The sequence below is a fragment of the Pituophis catenifer genome, unplaced genomic scaffold, assembly GCF_029215685.1.
Source record: "Pituophis catenifer annectens isolate HBS135680 unplaced genomic scaffold, rPitCat1.0.hap2 SCAF_13, whole genome shotgun sequence".
Lineage (NCBI taxonomy): Eukaryota > Metazoa > Chordata > Lepidosauria > Squamata > Colubridae > Pituophis > Pituophis catenifer.
In genome coordinates, this window is record NW_027256893.1 from 25854808 (window position 1) to 25878324 (window position 23517).

At 50.9% G+C, this 23517-nt stretch overlaps 1 protein-coding gene across 1 annotated transcript in view; it reads left to right on the top strand.

Moving 5' to 3' along the window:
* Window positions 1-23517, top strand: part of ZFHX3 (zinc finger homeobox 3) — a 77008-nt gene that overhangs the window by 11111 nt on the left and 42380 nt on the right. The window contains exon 2 of the mRNA XM_070952678.1: window positions 20282-22932. Coding sequence (XP_070808779.1) covers window positions 20325-22932 — 2608 coding nt within the window. The 5' untranslated portion in view covers window positions 20282-20324. The remainder of the gene's footprint in view (window positions 1-20281; window positions 22933-23517) is intronic.

Consider the following 23517-nt stretch of genomic DNA (forward strand, 5'->3'; position numbering starts at 1 on the left):
TCGCCTTCATCTTTGTGTGCTTCGACTTCCCAGCGTGTCCTGTTCTTTGGAGGGGAAATACCTTGCTGTGTCCTCAGGGAGCATCCCTGCCCTTCTTTCCCTCTGCCCAGGAATGATGGCCCTCCAGCCGACTTTGGTCATCAGTGCTGGAGCCTGGGTTCCGGGCCTGGGCCTGGGGTGGGTGCTTTGGTCTTGGATTGCTCTTCCTTCCTGCTGCTGGTGAAGCTGATCCCAGGCAGGCCCTTGCCCTGGAGCTGTGTACACAGTAATGGCTGAGTGGAGCCATGCCTGCTTTATGTTGAGATGCCTAAACGTGGCAGGCCTGTCGCCGGACAGTTGCAAACAAAGCCTTTTCTTTCTATTTCCTCGAGGGCTTCCAAGAGGGTCCAGTTTGAAGGGTTCACTGATCAGGTGACAATGTGTATGATGTTTCAAGGAGAGGCACAGCTGTGTGCTTCTTCCAAATAAACATGGGCTATTTCTTTCAATTGGATGCATTTTGCTTGGTTTTCTAAAAATTAACATAAGAATTATTTCTGAAAATCCGTTTCTTCATTCTTGTGGCTACAAGAATGAAGAAATGGATTTTCAGAAATAATTCTTATGTTAATTTGTACGTAAGTATGTAAGAGGAATTTGCTCTTAGTCGGGTTCACTTTTCTTCTGGTTTATTCTTCCTTTTCATACAGAGAATAATAGTTCTAAAATATAGGACAGTAGATTTTTGCTGAGTGGCCAGAAAACTTGGGAGGACTTGGCGAGACCGGCTGGGCCTGCTCTTCACTAACAAGGTCAAAGTGAGGTGGGGGGCCCTAGTGGGCCCTCAGTGGCCCTTTCCAATCCTCATCACAGTCACTGTGTGGATCTCTTGTGGTTTGCAGACGGTGTGTGTGTGTGTGTGTGTGTGTGTGTGTGTGTGTGTGTGTGTGTGTCAAGTGAGGAGAGCCCAAATTCTGGCTCCAGCCTTTGCACGTGTCCCGTCTTTTTCAACGTCAGGCCCTTTGTTTAAGTGCGTTTTTCTGTGAAGCGAAGGTCGGGCTGTGGCTGGGAGGAGGAGGGGCTAGCTGCTCCTCCCCCCCCCCCCCCGGGCGCCTCAGTGAGTGGAGGGGCTACCAGCCTCCCAGCCAGCGGGCTAGAAAGGGGTCCCTGCTTCATAGACCCTGCCTCCACTTGGCCCTCTCTTGCTAGGAGTGTGGCTGGCCGGCCAGGGGCTGCCAGGGCCTCCTGGGGAAGTGAGCCCCCCTTGCCCCCTCCCCCACCTCTGGTTGTCTTTCTTGTCTGGCAGCCGAGGGGACCAGGGAGAGCTGGAAGCGCAGAGCTGCCCTGCTGCATTCCTCGGCAGCTGGGCTGGCTGGCTCCATTCCAGAGGGAGGGAAGCTGGCTACCTGGCGGAGGGTGCGTGTGCGTGTGCCTGGGGCTCTGCTTCTCCTTTGGGAAGGCCCCGTGGGCAGGAGCGGGACTCAGAATGCTTGTGTGGCTGCTCTGCCTCTCTCATGGCAGTGCAGGGAGGTTCTTCTCCTCCTGAACTTCCTTTCCTGCTAGCGGCAACCGCTCAGTCCTGGGAAAGCCTTGGGCTCTCCTCCTGGGCCCTTTTCTGAACCCAGCAGGCTGCCTCTTGCTTTGAGGCTGCTTGGAAGAAGGAGAAGTGACTGTCTCCCAGTCCTGCAGAAGGCCCACCCCCCTACCCCCAGTGGCAGCCCTGCTTCCACCGGGTCTGCAGGCAGGGCCCAGCCTAGGTCTCTCTCTCTGAGAGCTGAGGGGCCTCTCACCTGCCGCCTTTGTCAGGCATCTTGAGCTGATGGGTTTTCTGGCTGCAGCCACTGTACAGTTTGCCGGCGCGGCTCTCTTCCATTTGCAAGAACGGAAGCTGGGATAAATGGAGCATTGTTTATGGGAGCTGCCTTGCTTTGTCTTGGTGGCTCTTATCTGTCTCTCCAGCAGGATGGGGGCTAAGTGAATCCCCCCCTCAAATGACTCCTGGTCTCTTGACCTTCACCTTTGCAAATTTGAGGATGGGGTCTCCTGACAGAATGGGAAGAGTCCCCATGGCTCCAGATCCCTGCTGGGACAAAGGGGCTGTAGCTGTGGACATCCATCAGGTGAAAAGTTCAAATCTGCATTTCAAAGAAGGCAGAAGGCCATGGAGGTCCTGGCTGGACGGGGCCAAATTCTTCGCGCTTGCCCCTTTGGTTCAGGTTGTGAGGGGGACTGTATAGCCCTGTGCATGTTCTGGAGGGACCCGCCAAACCGAACCAAGTCAGTGCCAGCTTGGGGGCTGTGGGCCTTCTTGGGAAGCCTTGATATGGGGAGAGTTGTGGGAGCCAGACTCCTGGGTTCTTCTCCAGCGGTGAGCTACTGCTGCTTGGTCTCCTCTGGCCTGCCAGATGAATGGATGTGGCTGTCACCAGCTCGCCCCTTGACCTATGGATGGCTGGTGAGAAATTCATGCATTCCGGACTTCCATCCCCATGGCCAGGAGGACAATGGAAGATCCTTGTGACTCAGCCCTTGGGTCCGTAGCCGGAAGGCAGCCTGTGGTAGCAACCTTGAAGAGAGGTGGGTTTCTCCTCCCCCTCCCCACTTCTGCTACCAAAAAAGCTCCTTCCCACCCAGGGCTTCAAGGCTGCTTGTGGGCATCATGAGGCAGTTCCCAGGCGCACTCTGGGATTTGGGTGGCTGCTACGACACTGGGATCCACCAAAGGCATCCCAGTGATGTGCCCAGTCCCATTGCTCCCAACTTTGCCCTTAGTAATTTAGGGCCAGGGTCATCTTCTGAAAGACCAGAGCAACTCCAGACCCATCTCCCTTCTCTCCTGCCTCTCTCGAGGGGTCTAGAAAGGCAACAGCCTCCCCCCCATGTCTGAATCCTGGCAAATGTCAAGAGTTTGACCCAGTTGGCATGGCTGGGTGTTCTGGCTGCTACCTCAGCAAAAACATTTGGCCAGAACACCTGCCCCCTTTTTGTTGATCCCCAGCCCCTTCAGGAAGGGCAGCGAAAGCACCTGGTCATCTGTGGCCTGGTTGGGGGTTTTCAGACTCCCTGCTTGGGGAGGAGGGCTGAGAGATCCAGCAGGGTCCTGGATCTGTAATCCAGCCTGGTGGCAGCATTTGGATGCCAATGCCCATCAACTGGGGAGGGAGAGCCAAGGGAGGGAGCTGTTGACCAAATAGCTTTGGAAAGTACTTGAGATTTCTGATTTGCCACTTTGGACCTGGTGTTGTTAGAACTGGGGGGGGGGCAGAAAAGTTTTCCTATCACACAAGTTGGAGAAGATGTTTAATCTTGGCCTCCTCCTCCCCCTCCCTCCCTCTTGTGGCAGCTGCTGGAGGGCAGGGTGAGCAGATTCCTTGGCAAAGGCTAGCTCGAGGGTGGGGGTGGGGTTGAGCCTTGGGCCTTTTGTCAGGGTTTGCCTGACAAAATCTCATCAGATTGCAAAGCTGACAGGAAAGGGCTTTAGGTGTTACCCTGGAAAGGCAGGAGCTAGCAGGGCTGCTTCTCCCTTCCTGGAACTGTAGAGATGGCCCTCTGTGTTTTCCTGGGTGCTGTGGGATGACGGCCTTAGAAGCCTTTTCCCCTGACTTGGCCTGGGGCTTCTGGGCTGGTACCCGCAGCCTCCTTCCTGGAGCTGCCAAAGAGCTTTCCCAGAGGAACGGCATTCCTTCGTGGGTTGGACCCTTCAGCCCAAGAAGGAGGAGTAGCCCTTATCCTGAATTGATGAAGACATACATTTCACCTTGCGGATCCTTTGTTATCTGGGAATTTGTTGGAATAGGAATGGCTTTCCTGTGTGGACAGCAAGTGTGCCTCAGCGATGGAAGGGTTCAACTGCTCTCCCTTCCCCCCTCCTTCCCAGGATGGTGGCTGGTACATTTACCAGCAAAGACGTTTGGGGTTGGCCGTGGGCAGCCCATTTCCTCCTAGCCTTTTACTTCAGACAAGATCTTCTGGCCTCCAGATTTCTGATAAATTGATAAGAGGAATTGTGGGAGTCAATAGAGTTGTAGACATTTTGCCAATATAACCCTAGTGCTATTGATCTGCCAGTAAATTAAAGTCTTACTTAGAAGCTGCCGATATTTCTAATCGCCTGCCTCACCAATTACAACCTCCCAGTTACCTGGGAAAGACAGAAGGCGAGAGCCTCGCAGCACAGGTGGGATAAAACCAGGCCTTCCAGGGGGGTGGCCCTGCCCTCTTACCCCAGGGACCCTTTTAGATAAACTTCATGCTCCTGGGAAGGGTTTTGGCCAGGAACTCGGGGATCTCAGCAGACGACTTCTCTTCTTGGCCAGGCGTGTAGGGTGCAGGTCAACATTGCACGGATCCAGAAAGGGCAGTGGGCCTCCTGGGGGATGAGCATGCTCAGAGAGGGGAGAATGCCCCATTGAGTCACCCCACCCCCAAGGATTGCCATTCTCAGCTGTCCATCTTTGTTCCAGCCCTGCCCTGGCAGCAGAGGGGACCCTCCCCGGCCCAGTTTTGGAACTGCTTCTTTTCAAGTTTTTGGGGGAACTTGGGGGGGGGGTCCCCATGGCAAAGATCCCAGAGAAGGCTTTGCTGGCTGAAGGCTGCTCCCCAAGTGAGGTGCAGCAGCGGCTCCAACTGGAGCCCCCTCAGTATCAGCAGAAAGACTGCCCCTGCTTCCCCCAGGCCTCCCTGTATGGGCAGCCCCTCCCCTGACTGGGCCCAGGAGAGAGGCAGCAGTGAGGTCTTCAGGGGTGGGCCAGTAGGGAAGCATGGCAGGGGTCTCTGCCCTGGATGGGGGAGCAGCTGGGGGACCTGCTTGTCCTGCTGCCCTTTCACTTTTCCCCACTGAAGCAACAGCCCAAAGGGGATGCCGGGCTGGCCCTGAGAAAAGCTGCCTTCAGAGCTCTCCAGGTGAGCCAGGCCCTTCTTCCCATCCCTGGTATCTGGGCATGATCAGCTGCTCCAGTCAGCAACTCTAGCTCTTCGGATGCGGATAGTGGGCCTATCGGAGGGACAGAACGTTTTTGATGGTGTTGCTTCTTTTGAAATGGAGCAGAGGTTTGGGGGGGGAGGGAGGCAGAATAATGCAGCATCGCATGACCCCTCAGAGCTGAGCTTTGCCCAATGGGCAGCAGGGCAGCCTTTAGTCCAAGAGAGCAGCCAATTAAAGTCTGTCACTCAGCCTGTGGTTGGAGAATCTCTTTTACCCAGCCATGAACCCCCCTTCACTTCTGGGATCTTGGCATCCCCCCCCCCCCCCGGCTGGCTTCATGGGGCTCCCAATTTCAGCCAAAACACCAAGCCCTCCAAAATTGCCTGCTTTCTTCCAGGCCCACAAGAAGCCAGTAGGGTCCCTTTGGGGGCAGTGAGGCTTCAGTACAGTGGCCCTTGGGTGAGGTCACGGGCTGGTTGCTTGGCTCCTGGAAGGGAGGAATGTCCCTGGTTTGGAGCTGAGATCATGCAGCGCTTGTCTTCTGCAGGGAAGCACCAAGGGCCGAGATTACAGGCGACGTTGGTATCAATAAGCTGTATTGAGTCTTAGCGAGCCTCAGCAATGTGGGGGAAACCTCCGCTGGCCCTCCTGCTTATTGAGAAGCCAATAGCAATTTCCTGACTGACACTTGATGCCGACTGCCCAGGCCCTGCGCGGCTGCGGTGCTGCCTCCCAGCCCCAGCGCTTGGACTCCTGGAGGCCAGCTGGGACTCCCTTTCCTGGGCTGTGGCATGCAGTCTTCTCCCAGGGGCTGCCACATCCCTACGACTGGGCAGGTGTTTCCCTGGGCAGTCTGGGATGTGGACTAGCCTCCCCCCCCCCACACACACACATATACACCTCTTGCAGTTTTCTTCCTTGTTAGAAGAACAGGTATTGACTTATCTTGGAAAATTGGAAATTTCCAATTCCCAAGACGGTATTTTCGATATTTTCTTTCCTGAGCATCTGTGGCTCAAAAAAAGGGTATCCAAGGGAGTCATCAGGAGAGCCAAGGAGCCAGTGCAGCCGGGGGAAGTGGGAAGAAGAGGTCCTCTCTTCTTCCTAGGAAGTCATTCTTCATTTTGAATTTGGGAAGAACATTCGGCCACTGGTTCATATTTACACCCCAATCTATGCATGGGGAAGTCGGGAGAAGAAACCATTTACATCCACACCAACTATAAGTACCTCCAAATAATGTGCTGCTTTCGAGAGACATCTGTGGGAGATCTTCCCAAGCCCAGGAATGATTCCTGCCAGCTAAGTATTGTCTGGTGGAGAGCCTGCCTCTTCATGCAAGGAAAGGGCTAATCTGAAGCTGTCTAGAGCCTGCGGTAGGGAGGATTCTCTCCTTCCTTCCACACCAGCTGTGCTGTTTGTATCTATGTAGGGTGGAGGGTGTGCAGCCCTGGGTCTGCACAATGGTTGTGGAAATAAATGCTAGATTGTTCTATGAATGATCCTTTATTGAGCCTGGTCCTTTTAAAAATTCTGTTTTATGTTTTTATATCTTAATTGTACACCCCCCAGAATTGCTCTGTGAGGGATGGGAGACGTGTGGGGCAGAAACAGCCCTGGAGGGAATGTGTTCTCCCCAGAGAAAGGGACAGGCCTTACATTAGCACTCTTCTGCTGGAAAGAGAGATGCCGAGTTTGTAGCCATGGATGAACTTGGCTTGGGGCTTTCTCTTTTGGGATGTGAAGATTTGGCTAGAAGAGGGCTGCTCTTTGTTTTATGTGTAGGTCAAAAATCTGATCCACCTGGATAACCAGCACTGTTGAGTGTCCATTTCAATCATCCAGACCATGGTTGTCCCAAAAGGCAAGTGGACTTTCTTGTTTCTCATCCAAGATGTTCTTCAGTGCAAGGAAAAAAAGTAAGAAAGTCCAGTTGACTTTTGAAAAGCATCTTTGGGACAGCACTGTTGAGGTTGATAGGTTGCTGCACGTGACATGCAGGGTTGCACACAAGTCTGGAACCTCTGAGCAATGCTGGATTCGCCTCCCGCAGCCAGATCTTCCGAAATATCCCAGATGCTGCCCAGAGATGTTGCAATCTGAGGGCACTTTGAGAGGCATCACATTCCACAAAGACAGGGGCTCTTAATTATTTGCTTTGTACAGTGGCTTTTTATAATTGCAAGTGGTCAGCCCAGGTATTTTTTAATGGTTGTCTTGTTCACCCCTGTCTCCCTGTCTAGATTCTGAAGCCTTGTTGCAGATGAATGATGGGTGAGCCTGCTTCCAACCATGAATAAGCCTCAAGGCTACTTTGCAATCCTGGCAATCTCTCCCTCCTGCATCAAGGTCACCACCATTTTTGTTTGGTTCCACAAAAGCAGGAGAGAATGCCAGGAACTGAAATGAATCCAGTTCAGTCAGTGTTGTTAAAATGCTAAAAGATTTAAATGCCTAATGTTTCTGGGACTGTCAAATTTTGTATGTTTTGGAAGGAAATCCAAGTTTAGCTTGGGCTTATTTAGGGGTTGACTAACAATTCATAAAAGTGAAGCTGGCGGGACATTCCAAATGGTCTCTTGATTCCAATATCAGAAGGAGCTTCCCGGCATCCTCCTTTGAAGTGTCACGTTTGTCATCTCCTGTTAGGTTCAGCTGCTTAGTCCTCCTGTGTGGTTTGATGCCCCCTCTTTGAAAGAGTACAACTCCCCCTTTCCCAAAGCTTCCTATTGCCTACCACTGTGGCACTTGCCCTTTTAACTTTCTCTGCTGGGAAGACTCTTCCTCCAGTGTTTCATCCAAGGGCTTCGGAGCTGGCCTCCCATCCTGACTTAACGGGTCAGCCCCAGGCTGTTTTGGAAGCCCTTCTTCTCTGACCTGCTGGACACACCAGCCTTCAGCAAGGGATCTGGGGGTGAATGGCAGCTTTCATCATAGTGGGAGTTCTTTGTGGTCTAGCTGAGTTGTAGTGGGCACTTTTTCCATCTTCCTGCGTACGTTCAAGAAGGAAGAGTTTTTTGTTTGAAAAATAAAAAATTGGGGGGGAAAAAGAAGGAAGAGCCTATCTGCCCTCCCCTAATCCTAACCACGAGAGCAGTATTGGGCAGAGCCTTTACCTGTTGAGGAGGTGAAGAAGGAAAACTGAGGAAAGTAATTAGAACCATCGGTTGATGAGCCTAGGTGGCCCCAGCCCAGGCCATCATGGCTGCAGGTTAGAGGAGTCTTCTGCAGAGGAGAGTGGCATGAGCCACCCAGGGCAGCTGGAGTCCTGACAAGGCATCGTCTTTTCCCCACAGAGTGACTGCCTCTTGGAAGGCAGCAGTCCTTGAGGGCAGCCTGCCATTCACTCAAAGAAAACAGGCATGGCTACCGCTCTTTTCCTTTGCTACAGATTGGCAACAAGAAATCTGGAGAAGCTGAAGAGTTTGGGAGGGAGCAGAGGGCCCAGGCAGCCATCGGAGTAAGGATGGGGACCCCTGGACTTGGGGGGATGGCTATTAGAGAGTACAAGAGAGGTATTAAAGAGGAAGGGCTGGATTTAGAATCTCAGCTCTTCTTATGTCACGTCATGCCTAATTGTCTGTGGGGGAGGCCACCTTGCTCTGCAAGCCAAGTGGTGGGGGCAGCAACTGCAAGTGACTGGAGCTGGTCTGAACTGCCTGTCCTTGCAAAGCTGCCAAGGGCTTAAGAGATGGCTGCCCTTTCAAGGCTTCAGGTGAGAGGCCTTTTTGTGGGGAACCTGGCAAGGGAGGACAGCCCCGGGGTGCAAGAGCGGAAAGCTCCTTTGGGGCGGCTGCTCTGTAGCGCTGCAGGCGGTGCGAACCAGGCTCCTTCCGCTGGACTGAGAGAGCTGCGCTGTTCCTGATGCTCTTCAGGGGCTGAAAGGCACACGGGCTGGCCTCAGCCTTCAGAAGCCACAGCTCATCCTTGCACTGGCACCAGCCTAGTTTTGAGCATTAAATCCATATTAGAAATGGGCTTTCTACTTGCCATGTTTCCTTCTAATGCCAGGTCGGGGCTGAAAGGAGCCATGAAAAATACACTGTTCTGGTTTCTTTCTTAGAATGGCAACGAGAGGCTTCAAATAATTCCTTCTTTTGTAAGTTGTAAACAGTGCTGGTTCCAAAAATCAAATTGGAACCTATGAGAAAAAACATGTTCCTTCTAGGAATAAATCTTGGCTTCTCACATTTACTTCAGTTCTCAGGGAGCAGTCAGTGGCTGACTGCCATGTTTCTTTCAGTGAGAGATTAAACCCTCGTGGTCGAGATGGACCGCTTGTGTGGTCAGCTGCAGCTGCATTGGGCCACAAAGTGTCTTCAGCAACCCCATTGTTCTGCATTTGCCAGCAGATGTCCTTGTAGTGCAAGTGGGCATGATTAGCTTTCATTTTTTGGGATGGCTCTCTGTCTTCGGGCTTCCACTTGCTGCTCTGGTGGCTTTATGAAAGAAGGGGTGGCTCTGAATGCCTTCAGAGTTTCCATTTTGTCAACTTCCTTTAATTAAGCGATTAGAAAGTGCTAGCGTCTTGCAAAAATGTTGCTGAGTCTATCCTTTTGAATGCCAGTAGATGCCTTAGTGTGTGCGAACTGGTCCCCAGCAGACCCTCCAGAGAATGTTTGCTCTCTTGGCCTGGCTTTGTTAGAAGCTGCAATTACTGCTGTGGTGCTAATTGCTCTGCCTAGCATTAGATCACTTTACATGAAAAGTTCGAAGATTGCCAGCAAAGGTCAGCCCAGGGCCCTGCTCAGCGGCCCTCCTGCTGAAAAGATGTCAGCCAAGCAGGACTGAAGGGAGGCTACACCCAGCTACATGGGTTTGAGTCCGTGTTACTTGGACTGGGGACCACCCTCCTCAGGGCTCCTCCAGCAGTGAGAGGTCTGAACCGAAAGTAGGCGTGGCGCACCTTCTTTCTTTTTGTCCCATTCGTTTGCTGCCTCTCCTCTTGCTCTCAATTCACAGGAGTCCAGAATGGGCCGATCGGTGGCAGAAGGTTTTGGGCCTGGCTAAGAGCTGAGGTTGCCATTCCCAGAGTAGGAGAGGGACAGTGCCGTTGTGTTTGCCTAATCTGGAGAGTTCTTCTGGGGAAAAAGCTCTTCTGTTCTCTTCTGTTAAGGTGGGTTTGGACAGCTACAGAAAGTTCTTCTTTAGCAGCTGCCTCATGTATTGGCTATCAAGCCATCGAGCCCAAGCCCTGCTTCGCCTTTATGTGGAGAACTAAGCTGGAGGAGCTCAAGGATTATTAGCTCTCTGAGAGAGAATTCGGTGGTCATTCATTAAGCATGGGCTGTACAAGTCCAATCATCTCCACCAGACTGGATTGCCCCCACCCCCCATGCCCCCCAGCTTGAAATGCTAGAAGATGGCACAGGAGATGACCAGTCATCCTTTATCTCAAGAAGCCGGAGAGTTGTGGACTCGGGGAGGGTCTAGCCAGGGGGAAGCTCTTGGTCTGCCTAGGCTCTGCTCGAAGGATGATGTTCAGGGAAGTTTCGGCTGCTGTGCGGAGGCGCCTCCCCTGTTGTAACGGTCCTCCCAAGGGACCAAGAAGCCGTCTCTCTTTGGGTGAGGCCAGCCAAATGCACCAGAGGGGCTGCTTCAGTCTTTTTTCTTAATTACTGTCAATCAGGTTCTTGACCTAGAGGAACATTCTAGAGCCATGCCTGGATAGAAAAGTGAGGAATGCAGGTGTGTCCCAAGTGACTGTGCCATTTTACTCCTGCTGGGCACGTAAGGTTTTCACCCAGGGAGAAATGTGAAGGGCTCCGCGAGAGCCTTCATTCAGAGGCCATCCCAGGAGGAAGAGAGTTGCAGGCAGAGCTTCCGTTGTCTCTTTGAACTTGGCTGGGAGAATCGGTGTTCACGCAGAGGTTTCTGTGGCATTTGTTCAAGGTACAGATGTATTTATAGATCTAATCATGATGTAGGATTCTGCTCTTACTTCTGAATGCGTAATTTCCCCAGCAGGATGTGGTTGCTGAGATCAAGGAGACGGTTTAAGCCACTAGAGATCCCTCTCTCAAACAGGAAACCAGGGCAGCCCTTCGCAGGGAACCCTTGGGGGCTGCTTTGAAAGACCTTTGAAGCAAGCAAGGTAGTCGCAGCATCTGAACTGGAACGAATATTTGGACTAAAGGGAAAGGGGGGTGGGTGGGCTTCCCAGAGGCCTCAGCAGGGCTGGATCTGGCAGCACAAGCTCCCTGACAGGTCCCAGGTTCCTTTTGGCAGTGAGCCAGGAAGGGAAGAGCCAGCCCAGGGGCTGGTCAGAGGGTCCTCGATCCACGGAATGAGGTTTCTTAGGGAGAAATAGCCGCTGCAGGAGCTGGTCTAAGCAAGCTGCAGGATGGGGCTGAAGCGGCTGCTTCGATGGTTCTTCTCCCACATGGACCCCTTGTGACCTATTGAGTTAACCCCGGGCTGCAGCCAGGATCCTTCCCCGAACCCAGCAGCTGGGCGTTCAGCAAGTGGCGCTGTGTCCCTTCTGCGATTGGCACCCTGGGAGACTTTGTCTACCTCCAGCCCCCTCTTTGTGCTGACTCAGCTAGAGACCTGGCAGCTGGTGCCAGAGGAGGAGCCAAAGAGGCTGGAAGATGGGGGCAGAACAGACAGATCTGCCCCACCAGCTAAGTGAGAGGGCAGGGCTGGTTGGTAATCTGGTGCCGGTCCCTAGTGATCTACCAGGAGCTTTATTTATCCTTCTAATTATACTTCTACCAGCCCCTGCCAACAACTGTTCCCAGCCCCTCCCTCAGAGTGGAGGCCTTGAGGGCCTGTGGAGAAAGGCTGGGCAAAGTTGCCTATCTAGAGCCTGGCACTCTGGAGCCACGGTGGGAGGAGGGCTTTGGCCACCTCTGCTCTCAGGCCAGATTGCCTTCTTGCAAGGGGTGCTCTTTCAGGAGATTTGCAATTATCCGTATAAACAGTTTTATCATCTGCTTGGCAATCAATAATGCAGCTTATGCTGCTTTAATATCTTGGTCATATCGATTGCCTTAACAGCCATGCCTCTGTGGTCAGCTTCTGTTAACCCTGAGCTTCCTTCCCTGGCAGCCAAAAGAAGGCTCTGTGTGTGTGTGCGCGCACGCGCGTGTGCAGCCAGGGCCCGAGCTCAAAAGGAAGACCAAATGAGCCCGAGGGGAACCAAATAGGGCCTGAAAATGGGTGCTAGGGATTCCTGACAGTAACCTGAGTAAGGGCATATTGGAGACTTTGCATCCTCCAGCATCATTTAGCATCATTGACAGAGGAAAAAGTGCAATGACAAATAGTAGTGGTGATACTGAATTATTATTTCTTGTTGTGTTTGTTGCTATTAATTATTTCAATCTTCAATTCGATTCACAGTCTGGGACTGGTAACAATTCAAGTCCTAGCCAAGGACCTAAGAGCTATCTGAGTATATAGGCAGTTCTGATTAGGGTGGTGTTTTTTTTTTTTTTTTTTTTGCAAAGTCAGGATATTCAGGTCTAATAAGTTCAAAATTTCCATGTACCTAAGCAGCTGCTATTATTATTATTATTATTATTATTATTATTATTATTATTATGCATAGAATAGAATAGAATAGAATAGAATAGAATAGAATAGAATAGAATAGAATAGAATAGAATAGAATAGAATAGAATAACATTTGGAAGGGACCTTGGAGGTCTTCTAGTCCAACTCCCTGCTTAGGGGGTTATTATTATTATTATATAGTTTATTCATTAAACATGAAACTCAGTCAACTGAACATTTAAAACTGTACCACAAATATAATTGACTGGCGCTGATGGTTGATACAGGTTGCTGCCAATATCCTAGGTATCAACCAAGTATCTTCAAATGTACGATGTTCCGAGGGAAGCAGATTTTTGCAGTTCCGCTGGTGTTATTGCAGGAAGCCGAAACTTTATGATGTATTATTAATTATAATACAGTATTAATAATGATGATTATGATGATGATGTTCAGACTGGATCTGGCATTTTTGTCTGCCTGTCAAAGCTTTCCCAGGGACCTAGGATGGGCAGATGTGAATGTTTGATAATGTTACAGATATCACCCACAAGATGTAAATTATTATTATCATTATCATTATTATTTATTTATTTATTTATTTATTTATTTATTTTTATTTCTATACCACTCTTCTCCTGCGGGACTCAGGGCGGTGTACAGCCGAGATAAAACATTGCATATAAAATTTAAAAACAGTTTAAAAAACAATTAAATAATTTCGGCCCAAGATTTAAAAACAACCCAATTAAAACCGAATTCAATTAAAACTGAAAGGATGGGATCAAGCAAGCCCGGCTAGATGGAATAGGTGTATTTTCAGGGCCCGACGAAAAGTCCGGAGGTCTGATATCGTGCGTATCTCAGGGGGTAGGTCATTCCAGAGGGCAGATGCTGCCACAGAGAAGGCTCTCCCCCTGGGAGTCGCCAGCCGACACTGTCTGGCCGACGGCACCCTGAGGAGGCCCTCTCTGTGCGAGCGAACCGGTCGGTGGGAGGCTATTGGTGGCAGAAGGCGGTCTCGCAGATACCCCGGCCCTAAGCCATGGAGCGCTTTAAAGGTGGTCACCAACACCTTGAAGCGCACCCGGAAGACCACAGGAAGCCAGTGCAGCTCGCGCAGGAGAGATGTCATATGTGAGCGCCCCGTCGCTCCCATAATCCCCCGCGCGGCCGCATTCTGGACTAACTGTAGCCTCCGGGTGCACCCCAAGGGGAGCCCCATGTAGCCCCATTATTATCATTGTCATTATCATGATAATTATTGCAGTACTAGTAGGGCGAACATTAAGAAATACTTACGTTATTATGGAAATAAAAGGTGCTGAAATACCTGGTCATTTGTCAAATGTTTTCAGCTCCAAAAGTATATCTGTTTCATAGGAGCTCTGGTGGCTCAGCAAACTAATTAACATCCACTTACATCTGCTGCCTGCAATTACTCCAAGTTCAAATCTCTCCAAGGCTCAAGGTTGACTCAGCCTTCCATCCTTTCTAAGGTAGGTAAAATGAGGACCCAGATTATGGGGGCAATAAGATGACTTTGTATAAATATACAAAAGTATGAAGGCTATTGCTTAACGCACTGTAAACCGCCCTGAGTCTCCGGAGAAGGGCGGCATATAAATCAAATAAAAAAAAAAAAATAGAAGACAAGCTTACATCTTATTGAAGACACCTTTTATTGATTGATTGACAGGCTTTTTGGCCAGCTTCAGCAGTCTTGCAGTTGAGGTGTTCATCAGTGGATGGTTCTGCAGAGCTGGACTGCTGTAGGCTGCAGAAAGAGAGCAGGATTTCAGGCCTGGCCCAGCAGTGAGGCCCAGGCCATTCTTGGCTGCCCTGTTGAAAACGTGGCAGATCAGCCTTCAGGGCTGCTTCTTCTGGAGCTCTGTGGGATCTCAGTGTCCAGTTTAGGAAGCAGATGCATAGGAATGGATGTAACTGCCTGATGATGTGGAAAGCGGACATTCTGTCTGTATCCACCACGGCTCTTTGGCTTCCTTTTTACAGTTTGGCTACTGTTAGATTTTGAAAGGGCCTTTGATTCACATACATGCCTTTTCTGGGATAATTATTTTGAGCTAATGCCCCCTGTATAAAATTACCCCTTGCCTGAAAATTAAACCACTCACGTTGATATGTATTTTAATAAGGTATGGACAAGTTTTAACATTTTTATACTTTTATCATTTTTGTTTTCTTGTGAACTGCACAGGATCGTTGGCAGTTGGGCAGTGCACAAATTGAATAAAGTAAATAAATCAGTTAGATTTAAACAATTAAACGATGTATAAAATGAAAAAAAAATGGCTGCCTGTTTAAGAGCCCATTAAGCTAGAGTCCATGGCTTTGTCTCCCAGTTGTGAAATCTGCTGGTTAATTACATGGGGGGGGGGCTCACGTCGAGTGTGCCGGTCTTGGATGGGAGAGAAACGGGCAGGTCCGCTCCCTACCTGCTTTGGGCCAGACCCTGGGACTCGGCGGCTCTTCCTGCCTCCTGCTCTCGCTGCCTGCCTGCTAGCTTTTCTGATGGGGCTCCCAGAGCTGGGAGGCCTCGGATTCCCTGGATGGGTTGATTCCACCACGAACCCATGTCAGACATTCATTGATCCTTCTTTCTTTGCTGCCTTGCCTTTTTCCAGTAAAAAGAGTTTGTTTCATCCAGCCTTTATGAGAAGGGGAGGAATTGTTTTCCACCTGGAAAGTGGAAGTGTTGCTCAACTGGATATTTGCTCCTGCCCTGAGGAGCAGATTTCTTCTCCTGCTTTGATCTGGTTCTTGAGGCATCCTTGCTCCATCCTAGCTTGCTTGCGGCTGGGGAATCTCTTTTGTGCAGCTCACATCTGCTGGGTCTGGCCGGAGCTGATTGTTTGTGTGGATGGTTCATCATCAGGGCACTGCACCAAGCACCACCAGTGATGTTACCTAGTTGGGTAATGGAATATCTGCAAGCAAACAAATTCAAAGAGCACCAAGGATGAGTTACTTTTATTCGCTTCTATTAGAATAACAGAATAATAGAGTTGGAAGGGACCTTGGAGGTCTTCTAGTCCAACCCCCTGCTTAGGCAGGAAACCCTATCTCATTTCAGACAAATGGTTATCCAATATCTTCTTAAAAACTTCCAGCGTTGGAGCATTCACAACTTCTGGAGGCAAGTTGTTCCACTGATTAATTGTTCTGACTGTCAGGAAATTTCTTCTTAATTCTAAGTTGCTTCTCTCCTTAATTAGTTTCCATCCATTGCTTGTTATCCTACCCTCAGGTGCTTTGGAGAATAGCTGGACTCCCTCTTCTTTGTGACAGCCCCTGAGATATTGGAACACTGCTATCATGTCTCCTCTAGTCCTTTTTTTCATTAAACTAGACATACCCAGTTCCTGCAACTGTTCTTCATATGTTTTAGCCTCCAATCCCCTAATCATCTTTGTTGCTCTTCTCTGCACTCTTTCTAGAGTCCCCACATCTTTTTTACATCATGGCGACCAAAACTGGACGCAGTAGTCCAAGTGTGACCTTACCAAGGCATTATAAAGTGGTATTAATACTTCACCTGATCTTGATTCCCTCTGTTTATGTAGCCTAGAACTGTGTTGGCCTTTTTGGCAGCTGCAGCACACTGCTGGCTCACATCTAAATGGTTGTCCACTAGGACTCCAAGATCCCTCTCACAGTCACCACTATTGAGCAAGGTACCACATATAGTGTACCTGTGCATTTTGTTTTTCTTTCTTAGAGCAGACATGTGAAACACATGGCCCATGGGCTGAATCCGGGCCGCGATAAGCCCAGAGTTGTCCCATGGGGCTATCCTGGAGACAGTGAGGGACCGGCCCTTGCCATCCTGGCCATGCCCCCCCTAACCCTAACCCTGCCCCCTCAAGGGCAAACAAAATCCTGATACGGCCCACAATGGGATCAAGTTTGACACCCCTGCATCCAACTGCCCAGCAGGAATCCAAGTTCAAGCCTTCCTGGGAGAGGGCTGTCCACCGCTCTCTACTTCTGTGGAGTGGAATTGATTGTTACCTTATCAAGAGGAAACTGAGGCTCATAAATTTTGCAACACCCCGGCCTCACCTGCCTTCCAGTAATTTAATCCATTGTTTTGTGCCTGGCCAAAAGAAGTCTGGATCCTCTTTCCAGTCTTCGTGGTCAAGGCTAGGCATACCTGGCTTCCTCAGTCTTGCTTTTAGGGCTTTGTTTTAGTTTTCCAACTATCCTTATTGCTGTTATTTGAGCCCAGCTTTATGTTCACATCCAGAAGTGGTACCAGAAGTAGAAGCTGAGTCTGAAGGAATCAGAATAGAATGGAACAATTACTTCCTATGATTTCATGTTTTATTCATGACACAGCCTAAAATTGTATCTCCCGCTAGATCATACTTACCTCAGATGTGAGCCTATTGAATTGATCCCATGTACTTTTGCTAGTCATCCCAAATTCCTGCTGATGGAAAATGTGCCACCTTGGGTTCTTGATTGGTGTCCCTGGTCACAAGAATTTGCCACAACTTGTGTCTTTTCTTGATTCTTCTTTCCAGCTTTTCAAACAACACAATTCTGTTTTTTTCCATTCTCCAAGCAGCCTAGTTCCTTTCTAAAAGGTGCCAGGAACCAGGGGAATAACTGCACCGTGCAGTTGCCATGCTTGAGTCCATGGTTCCAAATGTTAACAAGCTAGTGGTCAGAGTGGGTATGTTCTGTTGTTTTGGATTGGGGGGAAGGGAGACAGAAATGAATTAACTGCCCAGGTACCACAGTCATCCGGGTCTCCACAAGGCTTCCCACTTTCCCTGTACATGAATATCGTATTGGTTATTTATCTAGGCTGGTGGTGGCCTCAAGGTTGAGGGATTTACATTACTCTGGAAGATTTCTTGGCTTATTTGCATTTTTTATCAGTTCGGTAGATGGTAGGTATACCGTTTATGAATTACTTCATGTGTTAGTAGGCGGAGCTCCATTCGTACTGCTTCCCAAGCAGCCTGCTAATTCTGTCTTCTGGAACAAAATGGATTGGTTTAGTGCTGGCTTTGAGGATCAGTTGATCTCCTTGACCAAAGAGAGAAGCATGTTGGTTTGGAAACTCTGGGAAGGTTGGGGCAGGGAAAGATGGAGTTGTCCTTTCTCTTAAAACCTGACTTTGTTCCTTTTTTTGGATGTCAAGATCAGGCGATGGCCCACAGTGCCTCCTGTAGCAGAGCCTCGGTTGTTCATGGCATGATGGGAGCTAACCTTTTTTCTACCTGCCAGAGATGGTTCAGGCTGGGTTGATCAGCTTGGCTTGAGTTGATTTCCATCCTTGACCATTCAGCTAGTCTGGATTGCAGAACCTTCCAGCGTTATTGGCTTCTTCTGTTTGAAGAAGAGTTTGGTGCAGCAGCAGGATTCCTCTTGAAGGAAGCCCCTTGACCATTTAGTTGTGAGGTGTTCCTGGCTAAAGGACTCAGGACAGTTGGCTGAGCAACCAGGGCCAGCAGTTGGAGATCTACTGGAAAGAAAGTTGTTCACCGATTGCAAATCTGTAAGCATTGAAAATAAAGACAAAATTGGCCTCAGTCAATTGCAAAAGGCAGCTTTACTTAGAACAACTTAGGACAACGATATCTTTAATGCTATTAAACCACAATACTGCCTATCCCAGGTCCTTCGGAATGATTCGATAGGCAGAGAAAAATGCCAAATCCAGTCTAATAATCTGTGCAATCATATATATCATATAATATATAAAACTATATATATGTATATTATAGAGTGTTTTTCTGTCTACTCCAATATGGGAGGGAGCATACTGCTTCCTTTTCGCCTTTCAATCCAGGAGCCCTCAAACAACAGTCGCATTCACGACAAACCATTTCATACCAAATTTATATTTGCTGATATATAAAAATTGAAATTACTGGTTTTAATTTTAATGTTGGTTTGGACCAAATTGATTTTTAAAATGTATGTATGTATTTATTAATCATATTTTTATTTTTAGTTTTATACTTTGTATTTTTTATTGCAATCTGCCTTGAGATTGCAATAAATCTTGTTTTGAAATAAACAGAAAGGCAGGGTATAAATTCAATACTAAAAGAGTGAATCTGCTCGGCCTTGGCGCTGCCCTTGATTCTCTCTTGGCTCCTGTTCTGGGCATGGCTGGAAATGGCCCTTCAGCTCTCATCCAGGAGCCTCCCAGAGAACTGGAGTGCTCCGAGCAGAAGGGCCTTGTTGCAGGAGCACCATGGTGTGTGTGTGTGTGTGTGTGTGTGTGTGTGTGTGTGTGTGTGGCACTTTGGGATAAGGGGGCACTGCCAAGTAGGGGCTGGGCAGAAGGCTGGGGGGTTCCCAGTCTCGGTGCTGTCTAACTGAACATCATTGATTTTACGGGAAACATGTTTACAGACAGTGAGCTGATCGACCTGCCTCCTTGAATAAGAGCTACCTTTCCTTAACGACTGCAGGGGAGGAGTGGGGGATGCCTGGAACAATGCATGGGATCTGGAGTCCAGGGCCGGGGCTTGGTTGAGAGGCCGGATACCCTTGGCATAATCCTGGGTGCAGGCCAAGTGTGTGTGTGTGCTGGCAGAGCGTGGCTCCTGTGGTGACTGAAGGGCTTTGCCTGGCCCTGGCGGAGCAGGGAGGGTGGCCAGAGAGCCCCAATTAATTGGGAAGCATTTTCCGGCTTGCCTGGCCTGGCCTGGCCTGGCCTGCAGGGGAGATTGGCCTGTCTGTCGATAAACAAGTCCCCAGTGCAGCATCAAAGCTGCAGCCCTTTATCAATCGCGGCCTCCTCTTCCCGCTTGTTCCTGTAACTTACCAAGCATTTATGACATTGATTTTGCAATCAGGCGGTTAACCCCCTCCCCTGCCTCCTCCTCCGCCCTGCCAGCCCCCTTGTCCAGCCTGTCAGTCAGGCATCTGTGGCCTCGGCTGTGCCGGGAAGCAGCCTTAGGCCCTCTGGCTTCACATCTCGAATTGGTCAGTCGCACCTAGATGAAAAGTGTGTGTGTCTACAGATAGGCTGTGTGTGTACACAGATATACACACAGAAGCACTATAGAGAAGTAGCAAAAATGTAAGTTAAAAGCCATTGAAGAAAAAGCCCTCAAACCCATTAAGTAGCTCTCAAAGTGAGAGGGGCCATTGTTCCCATTCCCCCGCCCCCCACTGTCTTTGCTTCCAACCGGACGTCCACCCTCCTGCTGCCGAGGATAGCTTCCCTGCTCCCTTGGCCCTAGTGGGAAATGCAAGACAAGATGGGTTAGTGGATGGCCCTCGCCCCACTTCCCCTGGCTGCCTCTTGCAAACTCATGGCTGTTGAGCTGAGAGCCGCCTCTGGCCTCCTCACCTCTCCAGCTGGACCAGGCCCTCCTGTGGACCTAATGGAGCCTGAGAGTTTAGGATGAGGGGCAGGGCTGGTCCTGGGAGGCTTTACCTGTCCTGCAGAGCTCAAATTGGAGTGGGTAGCTCCTGCTTGGATCTCTGCATGGCTGAAGGTGCCTGAGAATGGACTCAATAGGCATTATGGGGTTAGTCAGGGCTGTGGATTTCAGAAGAGTCTTTTAGACACACACACCCTTGGAGTGAGAAGGAGGAAACTCTTGCTGGATGAGAGAATCACTGAATGGATGATCTCCCAACCATCAGCTTAGAGACGTTCTTGATTTAGCCCTTGAGAGACTCTGAAGGAGAGTGGGGGGCTTCTTGCAGGAAATGGAGACTGCCCACTTCCTTCTGTGCCTCCTTTTCTGGCTCCCTGGTGAACTGCCAAGAGCTGGCAGTGGGGGCAGGCGAGTTGTTTTTGGGGGCAAGATGGGCTGGGTATGTGGAGTGGCCAGGCCTGGCTGACAAGCTTCTTTCTTTGTCTCTCCCCCTGCCCACTTTTAGGACCCGGCCGTGCCAGGAGCGATGAACACTGGCTGCAGGGCTGATGATGGAAGGCTGTGATTTGCCGGTCATCCTGGGCAAGGACCTTGGGGGTGCTGGGCCTCAGCACCAACAGTGGACTGAGTTTGGCAGTGCTCCCCACCTCCCCACTGCACCCGATGACACAGAATCCACTGCAGCAGGCCAGCTAGGCAATGAGCGGGCTTCCTTCTGTGAGCGCTCGCCAGGAAGTGCAGCAGCCTCTGCTTGCAGCCCTGAGCCCAACAGCAAGGAGGTCAGCTGTAACGACTTCACAGCCTCATTTGCCAGTTTACAGACCTACATGGAGCCCCCCTGTCCCAGTGCCCATCATCTGCTCCCCCCGCAAGAGGACTGCGGGAGCGACACTGGCGAGGAGGAGGAGGAGGAGGAGGAGGAGGAGGAGGAGGAGGAGAGTGATATCGAGAATCTGGCCGGAGAGATTGTCTACCAACCAGACGGCTCAGCATACATTGTAGAAAGCCTCAGTCAGCTGAGCCAAGGCGGTGGGGGGCTCCCGCCCCTGCTGGCAAACTCTGCTCTTGTCAAGTCAGGGGAGTCTGCTGCAGCCGTACCCCAAGTCTATCCGCAGATCATCAACACTTTCCACATCGCCTCCTCCTTTGGGAAGTGGTTTGAGGGCTCAGATGAGGCCTTTCCCAGCACCTCTGGCCTGGTGGGGGTCAGCCCTGTCCTGCACAGCTTCCGTGTCTTTGATGTGCGCCACAGAAGCAACAGGGATTACCTGAACAGCGATGGTTCTGCCAAAAGTTCCTGCATATCCAAAGATGTTCCCAACAATGTGGACATGTCCAAATTTGATAGCTTTGTACTCTACGGGAAGAGGAAGCCCATCCTGATGTGTTTCTTGTGCAAGCTCTCCTTCGGCTTTGTCCGCTCGTTTGTGACCCATGCAGTACATGATCATCGGCTAACTCTGAGCGAGGAGGAGCGGAAAATTCTTAGCAATAAGAACATCTCCGCAATCATCCAAGGGATAGGCAAAGACAAGGAGCCCCTTGTAAGCTTTCTGGAACCAAAAAACAAAAACTTTTCACACCCTTTAGTTTCCGCAACTGACCTCATAAGCCCTGGACACAGTTTCTATTGCAAATTCAGTGGGATTCACGTGGAAGGGGAGGGAAGCTCCCAGATTGGGGTTGCCAGCGCAAGCGACCAGCCCCAGACAGAAGACCTCTTAGCCCCGGGGGGCCTCTTAAACCTGGGGGGGCTGACGAGCTCAGCTCTGAAGACCCCAATTACCTCAATTCCCCTGGCTGCCCCCACTTCCAGCCCTTCTGCCTCCTCCGAAGGGAAAGGCCCACGGAGGGCCAGCAGTGATGTGCAGGACAGCCTCTTGGCGAAGGCAGAATTGGCTGGGGAGGAGGAGGAGGAGGTGAAGGAGGAGGAGGAGGAAGGAGCTGGTGGGGGTGGCAAAGGGCTGTTTCCACACAGACTGGAGCAGGATCCGGAGGAGAAACTTCCTGCCACTGCTGAGCCAGGGTTGGCGGCAAGCAGTGACAGAAGCCTGAAGGATCTTGCTCTCTCAAACCAAAGCATATCTCCCTTAATGCCTAACGTGCTTCAGGCGGTGTCAAGGGGCTTGGCTTCTTCTACTTCTCCTTCTGCTTCTTCTTTTGTTTTTGATGGTACAAACAGGAGGAGTTGTTTGAGCTTTAATAGTGAGGGCAGCCAGAGGCTGGACGTGAGTGAGGAAAGTGCCAACAGAGACGATGCCCCGGGCCCAGAACCAAGTGAGAGCTTCGAAGGGGAGGATGGGCTCTGCGCCTCCCACCACCAGCACGGAGGACCCCTCTGTGAGCTGGGGGGTGAGGAGTGCCCCTTGGGGGGAGGGGTGGAGTGCCCCAAGTGTGACACCGTCCTGGGGTCCTCGCGCTCCCTGGGGGGCCACATGACCATGATGCACTCGCGCAACTCCTGCAAGACCCTCAAGTGCCCCAAGTGCAACTGGCACTATAAGTACCAGCAGACGCTGGAGGCCCACATGAAGGAAAAGCACCCTGAGCCAGGAGGGACCTGCACCTTCTGCCAGTCAGGGCAGCTGCACCCTCGGCTCGCCCGGGGCGAGAGCTATACCTGCGGCTACAAGCCTTTCCGCTGCGAGGTCTGTAACTACTCAACCACGACCAAAGGCAACCTCAGCATCCACATGCAGTCAGACAAGCATCTCAACAACATGCAGAACCTGCAGAATGGCAGCGGAGAGCAAGGCTTCAGCCATGCTGCGGGGGCCGTGGCCGTGACCACGGCAGCCACCACCAGTATTGGTAGTGGCTGTGGGGTCCCCTCCCCCACCAAACCAAAAAGTAAACCTACCTGGCGATGTGAGGTGTGTGACTATGAGACCAATGTCGCCAGGAACCTCCGTATCCACATGACCAGCGAGAAGCACATGCACAACATGGTGCTGCTCCAGCAGAACATGAGCCAGGTGCAGCCCAGCCGCCACCTGGGCCTGGGCAGCCTGCCCGCCGAAACTGAGCTCTACCAGTACTACCTGGCCCAGAACCTGAAGATGGACAACAGCCCAGCCTCCGAGGCGCAGTTCCTGACAGGCAGCAATTTCCAGGTGGAGCCCACCAATACCATGTCCTCAGTGGCCCCATCCCTAGGTGAGATGTCCAGGTGTTTTTTGGTGTAATGGGAGAGGAAGGGGCCGACTAGCAGCACCTGCCCTCAGTAGGAAGTGGCCTGCGTGGGCACGGGATGGTGACAAGGCCCCTCTGCTCCTCAGTTCCCCTCCAGTCTGGGGTAGCAGGCGTGCTTGAAGGCTGCTGGGGTTAGGGGAGAAGGAGAGATGGGGCTTCCTCTGCATGCAGTCTCTTACCGTAAGCCAAAAGCACAAGACCCTTCTAAGTTTGTGCCATTAGAGGTCTTGATGAGAGGGGTGAGGGTCTTCTGGAAAACCAGAAAGGCAGCGGACCCGCTGCACCTGATTGCCAAGTTCACCTGGCTTCATTGCTTAGTGCTTAGTGCCAGCATCCACTCGGTCACCCTCTTGGCCAGCCGAGCCTTCCCTGCTGTGGCAGGGGGAAGGCAGACTTGCTTGGCCTGGACTTTTCAGGCTGGTTGGCCCTCCAGAATCGGAGAGGGGGGAAGTTCTGCTGTGGCCCGAGAGTGGAGGGAGCAGCAGCAGCTCTTCTGCAGGTTTAAGAGGGTGGGCTTCTCCCATGTATAACAGGGCCAGTTCTTTCGCA